Source organism: Vulpes lagopus, chromosome 3 (assembly GCF_018345385.1).
Source record: "Vulpes lagopus strain Blue_001 chromosome 3, ASM1834538v1, whole genome shotgun sequence".
Lineage (NCBI taxonomy): Eukaryota > Metazoa > Chordata > Mammalia > Carnivora > Canidae > Vulpes > Vulpes lagopus.
In genome coordinates this window covers 141496732-141506743 of record NC_054826.1, presented here as the reverse complement: position 1 = coordinate 141506743, position 10012 = coordinate 141496732, and the positions used below count along the sequence as shown (strand labels likewise).

Here is a 10012-nt window from a genome sequence, read left to right as displayed (position 1 = left end):
GAGTGAAAAACTCTCATTAGATTGAAGTGGGGGTAATCCATTATGATGGCATCCACACAGCTCTGGTAAATTTATTTTCTGGACAACATGAACCCTTTGCTAAGCTGTTATCAAGAACAAAGGGTAAAATGCCCCCACCATGAAAGGAGCAAAAAAGTGAGTCCATTGATATGAGTCCTTAATATTTCACAACTATTTAAGGAATACCTATTAAGTGACATTGATTTTCCTTACAGTGAAGATGGCACTTTAATGGTAGGTTGCCATTTTCTCATTTATCTCTGCCCATGAACCACTACAAGAAATCTGGCCTGTGCCCAGTGAAAGATGCATTTTGGCAGAGTGGAATTAAATTCAGTGGGAAAACCTGGTAAGAGGTACTGGAAGTGAAACATTTAAATAACTGCACTGTCATTACCTTCATTAGATCTGAACTAGCATTATATATACATTTAGATGGAATGCATTATAGGATTAAATAAAAACTTTTCTACCTCAAAATCTAAATGGTTGACATGATGTTGTACTTGCAAAAGAGGCAGCAAAAGACCACGTTATTTAAAATGCTTTATGAAATTTTATTTGATATCATTCAATCACACAGATCTTGTGGTAAATGTGCATCTCTACAAGTGCATAAACAAATATTTTATTTTTCTAGATCTTGCATTTTCCATAGAAATATACCACAGATTATTACTTAAAGATTTGCTACTTATGGATTCATATTAAAATATCCAACAAAGGGATAAATGAAGTTATATGATGCTATTTGCTGATTATGAAAATAGAGAAATATAAAAATATTTGGCAGTAACAGAAAATATATATTTCCTTTTATTTGATTACTTTTAAAATTAAACATAAACACTAAAATAGTCAAGTTAGTTTTGCACACCTAATCTATATTACCAATACTATATTTTTCATTCTTGAATAATGAAGCACATGACCCACTGCTGTATAATTTGGGCTTTGTTCAAACATTAATTGCTATAATCATGAAGGCTACTATTAGAAGCAGAGAGAGCAGATCTGTGCACAGCGAAAGAGTGCCTTTAACCAGAGCTCCATCCTAATATCTTATTTTGTTAGGAACATTGTTTAAATATTTAAAGAAGAATGTCATGTTGATTCATTGGTAGAGTTTGAACACCCATCTCAGGCACGAGTGGGGACCAGCAGAGTGATATGAATGATTACCAAATACTGTCACTTGAGTATCTGGCCCCCCGCAAAGGAGCTATTTTAACAAAGGGGCCTTTAAAAAGTTTTTGCAAGTGACCCTCTTTGCCTTTTTGGCTTTCTTTTCCTGCCACAGTAAATAATTATTTGACTTTCTTCATTTACGCTTTATGGAGCTAATTACATTTGCTTAGACACAGTGTTAAAATTAAATGTAATTTTTAATTATAAAATGTTTCCAAGGAAACATTTTCTTGTAAGTTAAATGGTACTTTGTTCTAAAATACTTAATTTCACTCACAATTAGAAATCAAAGACAAAGCATAGCACAGGGCAATTTGGAAACTATTGCATTAATTGCCAGCAAAAAGTTAATATTTTTCAGAACGGACAACTAATGGTGAAGATCCAATTAACGGCTACACAATTATTTAACAACTATCCTCACAAAATAATTATTCTGTTTTATGACAATTAGTTGAATGGTCACTGGCAGTAGATGGTCTTTCAAATTTGGGAATGTGTTTAGAAATTTATATTTTTCACTTAGAAATTTATTTAGAACTCCTATATTTGCTTTCATTTAGAAAGAGCTGGACCTAACGATCCCAATTAAAAAGATCAGCATATGTGGGTGGCCTCAAAGTTCACAGCCACAGTTTCACAAATCACCTTAACACACCAGATCATTCACAGCTAAGGGCAAGCCTCTCTTTGGTTCATAAGGTGTTGTCCTGGAAACCATTTTGATGCAGTCGATAATAGGACAGACGCTGAGACACAGGGTACAGCCTGTGCAAGAGTCAGTGACGGTGGGCAGGTGGGTTTCAGGATCAAACTGTATAGCCTGCAAACAGAAAGAAAGAGTATTGCTGTCACTGACCAAAAAGGTCAAGAACGCCCCCATTTTAGTAAGAACATTTTCCTCCACTGCAGTGGAGCTGCACTTGGAGACGACACCCAGCCCTGCAGTGCAGCTATAGCAACAGTTGAGCTGCTGGAGGGGAGGAAAAGAAAGAAAACAAACCAGAAAAGAAATCCTTTTAAATTAGAAATACATTGTTTAAAATTCCTTAGAGCTGTTTTTCTCGGAAAATATTTTGTGACAGTGACTCTCTCATTTCCTTTGTTCTAGCAAAGCGCAGACCCTAGCAGTTCTATCAGGATGGGCTGTGGGCTCCCGGAGGACCCTGGGGTGCTCTCTCCCCTCACACTCCTTGTTCTCAACAGTGAAACAGTGTCACCGGCAGATGTGGGCCATAAATGTATTTGCTTGGATTTCAAATTAGGCATGTAGTTTTTAGAAGAAAACAGTAGTTAAAAAAAAAAAAAAAGTTGGCATTAGTGCCAGTATTGAGGTTTGAGGATTTTCAATTAAATAATTCTTTGATTCTGATCAAGGATCAGGATATGACCCTGTGTCATATAAAATGCGGTGTAATCCAATTCAAAGCAACTTTTTTGTTGTTGTTAAAAAAGTTTCCCTCCCCCAGGCGAAGCTACTTGTAACTATAATTCTTTCCTCTTTTATGCACATAAATGTGAAAATGGTTTTATTAAATTATGTCAGACTGCTTAATATAAAAAACCAGTCTGATCCTCAAGGAAACAACCATATTCTATCAGAACAAGAACTGTAGATAAGACAAACCAGAAGAAACTTTGTCCACATAAATCATTGCCATTTTAAAAAAGAAAACAACATCTTGGATGGCTGTTTGAATGAGTAAAAACTATTTATCTTCCTTATGTACCCTTTTATAAATAGAACCCCAAGAAGCAATTGAAAATAAAATGATTTTATCTTAAAAATCTTATCCTTTAAAAATTTGCAGACATATGAAACTTTATCATCAGTTGAAGATTTTGATTTTCTATTTTTTATCTTTTTGAGAGAGAAGAGTCCAAGGAGGACTTTTAAAATCTTTTTAAATGCATAATTGTGATTTTTTCCCCCTCATTAATAAGGGTTTGTTTGTTTACTGATGTGCCAAGGTTAGAATTCTAAGGTAGGAGTCATAACTTCTAAGATTTGAGGTATTAGAGCCCTGCCACTATGATTTTAGTGACAGGACTTCTTGACTCACCTCTAAATGGTTAAAGGGAAGGTGAACGTGAGTGTGATGGGATTAGCATTTCCAAAATAACTGTTAGAGACACCTTTCAGCTACCAAAAAGAGTGACACATTGGGCAAAAATTTGGTATAGAACAAATGTCAAATTAAAGAGGAAGAGATTTTTAAAAAATTAAAATGTCTGTTATATCTCTATTAGGCAGTCAGAGGAATATGCAAAATCCCGCCACAAGCAACATGGGAACTTCCTCCAGGCTGAATAAGTTAAATGAACTTCAATTTTTTAAAAACAGGGCATTTTATCTACCTTGAAAATTCCATTAGTCATCTTAAAAGGTATTATTTTACTCTATTTCGTCATAGCTTGAAAAGTTTAATGGTTATTTTTTTCGGTATTGTCCCCTGGCAGCCTCTCAGCTTAGGGGTGAGGAACTGGCTCACTTCATGTGGTAAGGCTTGCTCACTCGCTGGCTTCTCTAGTCACAAAGGAATTCCGGGTCCCAACATTTCATTTCCCCGGTAAGAAGGTGTTTTTTTCTAGTAGAAGCCCAGTCAATATTGAATGGAAGAGAATTCTCTTTTGGTGGAAAGAATTAAGGCCTTCCAGGGTAATGGCAATACGTGGTAGTTCTTTTCCCTCTCTGTAGCAAAGCGTAATGCTTCCTAATGTACATAATTGTGTGGATTTCTTGTTTTTGGTTGGATCTTTCCCAGCCAGTTTTATGGGTGATAAAATTGTATTAAAATGACACTGTTCACTGGATAGTGGCATAGGTAGTAGAAGTGATGGCTTTCCTTTAAAAAAAATTCCTAGGCTCAGAGGGTGAGAGGACAGACACGCTGCTGCTGAGGGGGTAATACTGGGCACGTCTGGTCTGCATTGCACACTTAGCAACAACACAAGATGCTTTCTGCTACACAAGCCAGAAGAAACACGCCTCACAGCATCCCAATTACAGCAGAATCCTTACCTGGTAGCCAGAGTCATTACAGGTCATGTAGCATTTGCCACAGTTGATACACATTTCTTCATCAATCATGGCCACAACTTGCTCTAGGTTGCTCAGTTCACCAAATGCTCCAAGGTACTGCAGCGCTTTTCCAATTACATCCTAAAACATAGGCACCGAATTACTGACAGTGTGCACTGTAAAAACAGTACCATGCAATAAATAGTATCAGCCCAGATTTCTCTGATTTTTATAAAATGTTGTATTATGTAACTTAGGAGGCTTCCAGGAGTGTAGTTCCCATAGCTCTACTTTTCCTAATTGTAGAGTACATTTTTTTTGTCTTCTAAAAGATGGGCAAAGTATGTGTGTGTGTATACATACATATATATCTGCAGCTTAGAAACACAAGACCTAATTGACTACATTCCGTTGGTTTTCTTTTCTTTTTAAGATTTTATTTATTTATTCATGAGAGACACAGAGGCAGAGACATAGGCAGAAGGAGAAGCAGACTTCCTGCGGGGAGTCTGATGTGGGACTCGATCCCAGGACCCCGGGATCACGACCTGAGCCAAAGGCAGAAGCTCAACCTCTGAGCCACCCAGGCGCCCCTCCATAGATATTCTACTAGACGATCTAAAACAGTGTTTCTGTGGACAGAAGAAATGACCCCTTTTCTCAGTGGTTCTGGCTTACTTTTTTCCAATTTTGAACTTTGAAGAATCCAAAAGTAGTAAAAAGAGACAAAAGGTAATGGACTTAAACTAGAAAACTTTTTAGATTGCTAGGAATGAGTGGAATAAAAAATGTGAATGCTATGCATTTATATCACTGCATTTGGATTATAGATTTTTCATTTCGAAAAGTGCTTTATTAACATACCCACCTGTCAGTCTTGAAGAGTATATTTCATTTCTAAAAATTCTAATTTATGTTAATTAATTAAGTTCATCTAATAGCTAAAGAAGATGCTCTTTTACTTTTAAAGAACTAGGATTTTCTTCATTCACTACTGGAGAGTTTTCATGCGGTTACACATTGCTTTGTTCTTTTTATTAATTGGAAGCCTGCTTAATATGTGAAGCACAGAAGATGTTTCATCAACAATAAGAAATACTTTGTTGCATAAAACAAAAACAGAAGGATGTAACAATGTTTGTCAAATTAGTATGCTGTTAAGATTTTCTGCTTTTGTTTTTAACTTTTAACAAGAGGATTTTTTTGTTTGAGTTCAAGGTCCGCTTTCAAGGAGGTTTGACTCTTATTTAAGCTATCTTCCTGTATTCTCTTTGGCATTTTATTTTCTGCTCTTCTTTTTATGGCCTTGGTTACCCTTTTCTACTTTTTTTTTCTCTGTTTCAGCTCTAAATGACAATATGCTCATGACTTGGAGCTTTCAGACTGAAACAAATTTTACATTCTTATTTACAGTTTATGTGTGTATCCCTCAAGGAGTAACAAGATAGAGACTTTACAGACTGTTGTCACTATTTTCAATGTGTTGAAGATGGAATTTCAACTGTACTGTAGTCTGTTTGTAGGTGGGCACTTGATGTCCAAATCAATATCTCTATTCAGAATTGCTCTCACAAACTCAAGATCTACATTTGTCAGCTGCATGATGAGCATTATCACTAGAAATTGGTACCCCGAATTCTCCACTCACTGAACTTATCATCAACACCACAAAACGGGTCTTCCTTCTCATTTCCTTCATCTTGTGAACAGTGGTAGGTTTTTCCAATCACTGAAGCTTGACAATTCTGAGTTCTGTTCTACTTCAACTTCTCCTACTTAAGCATCTCATCTGTCTATGGTCAAGTGTTGTGAGTTCTGGATCTGCAATATGTTTTGAATCCTCTTTCCATGTCTACTACAATCTGTAACCACGACTAATTAGCTTCCCATTACCTCTAATGCAGGTAAGAGCCCACGTGAAGAGTCTCATTCTCATATCCCTCCTTTCCCTACTCCACCCTAGGTAATGTCATATTAATCTAGGCTGTACAGCACAGACTAAATTTCTTGCTTACTCAAAAATCTGTTAAATAACTGTCTTCCATTTAAGTCTAGCATCTATGTCTTTCTAACAATGTCTTTTTTGGTCTTATTTCTCACTTCCAAATACCACGTGCTTCAGCTACACTGAATACATTCTCCACACTGAACCACACCTGTCAGTTGACTCCTCTGGTGCCTAATTTTAGGTTGAGTCCTCTGTCCAGAATACCCTTCCTTCTCATCTCCACTTTGAAAAACCCTCTCCATCCTTCAAAGACACATCTCACGTGCCATGACTTCATGAAGATTTCCTCAGTTCTTCTTTTGCCTTTCCTACACAAATTGAAGATGTGATCTCTTTGTCTCTTCCTCTTCTTCATCTCCTCCATTTTCTCCCACCTATCCTTCTCCCCTCCCATCTTCTTTTATATTCCACCAATGATCTATAGTATTTTATCTATTATGTGGAACCAATGATAACAGACAACTTTTGAGTTTTTAGAGTGTCTTAGACCAATGCCATAATTTTAAAGCATCGTCATATTTAAACCTCAACACATGATGAGACAAATGAGATTTAAAGGTATAAAATTAAGTGAATGTTGAAGAAGGGATTCAGACCAGTGTTGCCTGACTTTAAATTCTATGGTCATAAGCACTGCTATGCTGACTCATCTGTCATTTCTCTGTTTAGTGAATTCTACTTCATGTTGTAGATATTTTCTATATTTAGCTTCCTATATGCAGTCTCTTAGCAGGCTTTATTCATCTTTTTGTCTCCTGTGGCATATCTTGCTCCTGCAGATCACTGAAACATAATGGGTGCTCAAATATTTGTTAAAATAAATATAGCATTCATTTATTCATGTACTAAACATACAGTGTAATATTAGGCACACAGTTGTATGGGCTAATAGCTACTTGTTGATTTACTGAATATTTTTATTAATATGAGAAACATAAAAAGATTTGAGCACTTATTTAAATACAAAATAATCATAGTCAAAGTATCTGGGCATGCTTAGTATTTTCTAATAATGTTTTAAGGCAGTAAGTCCATGAGGTCACTTGCTAGCTATAAAGCTATTTATATGCGATAGAAAATAATCTTTTCAACCTAGGAAATAAATCAAACAGTTGTTTTATTGAATCAGATCATGGCTTGACTGAAATCACCAGAAAATATTCAAATGATGATTAAACAGGAAACTCCCTAGACAGTCATCAAACCTCCAAGGCTTATTCAAAAGACACAATGTATATTTCAGGAGATTTTATTGTAAGAGGCAAGTTCACATTCTGTGTATATTAAATATACCTTCTGCTCTGTACTGGAGATTTGCTATTGTTATTTATTAAAATATTGTTTAATGTGAAGCTAAATAAAACAAGGTCCTTGGAGCCTCTAAATTTTATCGGCACATGGTGTTAAAAAGTCATCATAGTTCTTAAGATATTATAGTTTTTTAATCTGGTAGGGGTTAAAACAATGATAATTATTTTAAATTATTTTGGGAAAGAGTAGCAAAGAAAATGAATTACCCTTTTATGTGCCTTAAAATGTGGGCATTTGTTTAAAACCCAAAGCTTCCACTTAGTACTGCCAGCTTATGAATACCCTTGAGAACACGTCTGGAATTTGGAGTTCACTGAAAGACACACACAGACAGAGGAAGACATATGGTTGGTCTAATCCTTCTTGGACACACACCTGTGGAGACTAGGGAACCTACATTATTCCAAGCAGGGTGTGGATATACACTCCGATAACAGTCGTCCCTGATTAGTGGAAGTGTTTATGCCTGAATGTATGTGTGGAGAAAGTGATGCTAAATTCTTTAAAGTATAGATGATATATTTGATTTAAATATAAATGCCCCCAAAATTAAAAATGCAAAGGACTACAGAATTCAAGAATCACATCTTTGTCGGTTAATCATTCCTTTGGGACAATCAAAAGTATTTTTTAAAAAACTGGATCAGGGCAGCCCCAGTGGCGCAGTGGTTTGGCGCCGTCTGCAGCCTGGGGTGTGATCCTGGTGACCTGGGATCGAGTCCCACGTCGGGCTCCCTGCGTGGAGCCTGCTTCTCCCTCTGTCTGTGTCTCTGCCTCTCTCTCTCTGTGTCTATGAATAAATAAATAAAATCTTAAAAAAAAAAAAAACTGGATCAGCCAATTTTTCGGTTTGATATAAAGTTTAGGACTAAAAAGTAAGGGACTAGGGGCCCCAATCCCATCCCTGCTGCATCATAATTTATGATGCTTAGTATGAATTAGTTTTGGCCTATTTTTTTAAATTGGTCATTAAAGTATTTTCAAGTTGGTACTGTTGTCTGGCACATTAACTGTTCTTCCTAGCTTTAAGTCTTCTACACATCTGACGAACATACTTTTTCCAAACTTGTCAATAAAAGTGCCATTCAAAGGCCAGGACCCAGAAGACTGTGCTGTGGGTAATCACTGTGACTTCTGAGTGAAAGGGATCTAACATTTAAATTATCTGGGCATAGCTATTCAATCATGTTCTCCTTATCTGCACCATTATCAAGATCCCATGTCTTATCTTTTACTCCTACTTTACTTCCTGCCAAAAAAAACAAAAAACAAAACAACAACAAAAAAAAACCTCTCAAAATAGGAAATGAGATCATTTGGTTGGTTCTCACTGAATTTATGCTGATTCTTAATAATGTCTTTGTTTACTAATGCTCTCAAGTCAAAAGTTTCATTATCTTTGGAGAATTCCACTGGGATCAGACCTTAAGCTCTCTGGTCTACTTCTACCTTTTCCCCACAACACCCAAGAACCCGAGGCAACATTTATTTTTCAGCACTGTGATGCAGCAATATCATACAACGGTACTTTAAAAAATACAGCGGGTCATTTATTTTTGATATCCTCGTCCATATAGTGAGGAAAGGAAATCTTGAGTTTACATTCAGTAGAACTCTGATAACTGAGGACTTAGCATGAATATGCTGAGATGCGAGGGCAGAGACAAAGCAGCAGCCTGGAAATAAAGTAGTAGATTGACAGCGAAGGTGAGAAACAAGTAACCCAAGAAATGGGACAGAAACAAGTGAGAATCTGGGAATTTTTTTTTTAATAAATTAATTTTTATTGGTGTTCAATTTACCAACATAAGTGGGGGAGAAAAGGAGTGGAAGAGACATATGAGTGAGGACTGAGTGTGACCATGGTTGGCTCAGTACCGGCCGGTGCTCTCATCACTGTATTCTTTTTAAGTAGGTAGCTCAGGCTTTAAAGGAGCAAGTTCTTGCCAGGAACTTTGGATTTAAATTCAATGAAGTGAATGTGATGTGTTTTTACTATATCTTTACCTATCCTGGGCTTCAACTCTCAAATGTGTTTTCCCTACCCTTTTCAGTTATAAGAGGATTCTCTATGGGGATGCTAGAAAGATAAGAGGAGCTGAACAGTTCTCACTAATTTTAAGTTAACAGTGTGCCATCTGTTCGAAGTCGTGGGTGTATTTTCTTCTCATTTTTTAAAACTTTTAATAGGCAAAATACCATTTCATTTTTCCTAATATTTTCCCCAAATTCAGATAATTTCAGGCTTTGGTACTTCTGAAACATCCTTACTCCTTGATGCCACTCTTTTATGATCATCATTGGTAATGTGATCTTATTTTATCATATGACCATTGACTACGGGGTTATCTAAATGCTTGACCCTCTTCTTGCTACTTGGGAAACTGAGTGATTATGTCATCAAATTTCAATCTGACAGCTTCTCATTCTTCTTGATCTATCTGCAGGTTAGAGTCACTGAC

General features: G+C 36.4%; 1 protein-coding gene across 2 annotated transcripts in view; it reads right to left on the bottom strand.

Annotated features, from left to right (window-relative positions):
• Positions 1 to 557: 557 nt before the first annotated feature.
• The window catches only part of DPYD (dihydropyrimidine dehydrogenase), a 798071-nt gene continuing 788616 nt past the window's right edge, over positions 558 to 10012 (bottom strand). For both annotated transcript variants that reach the window (XM_041748593.1, XM_041748594.1), the window contains 2 exons: positions 4232 to 4372; positions 558 to 2032 (listed from right to left, as the gene is read on the bottom strand). In XM_041748593.1, the coding sequence (XP_041604527.1) occupies positions 1859 to 2032; positions 4232 to 4372 (315 nt within the window). In that variant the 3' untranslated portion in view covers positions 558 to 1858. The remainder of the gene's footprint in view (positions 2033 to 4231; positions 4373 to 10012) is intronic.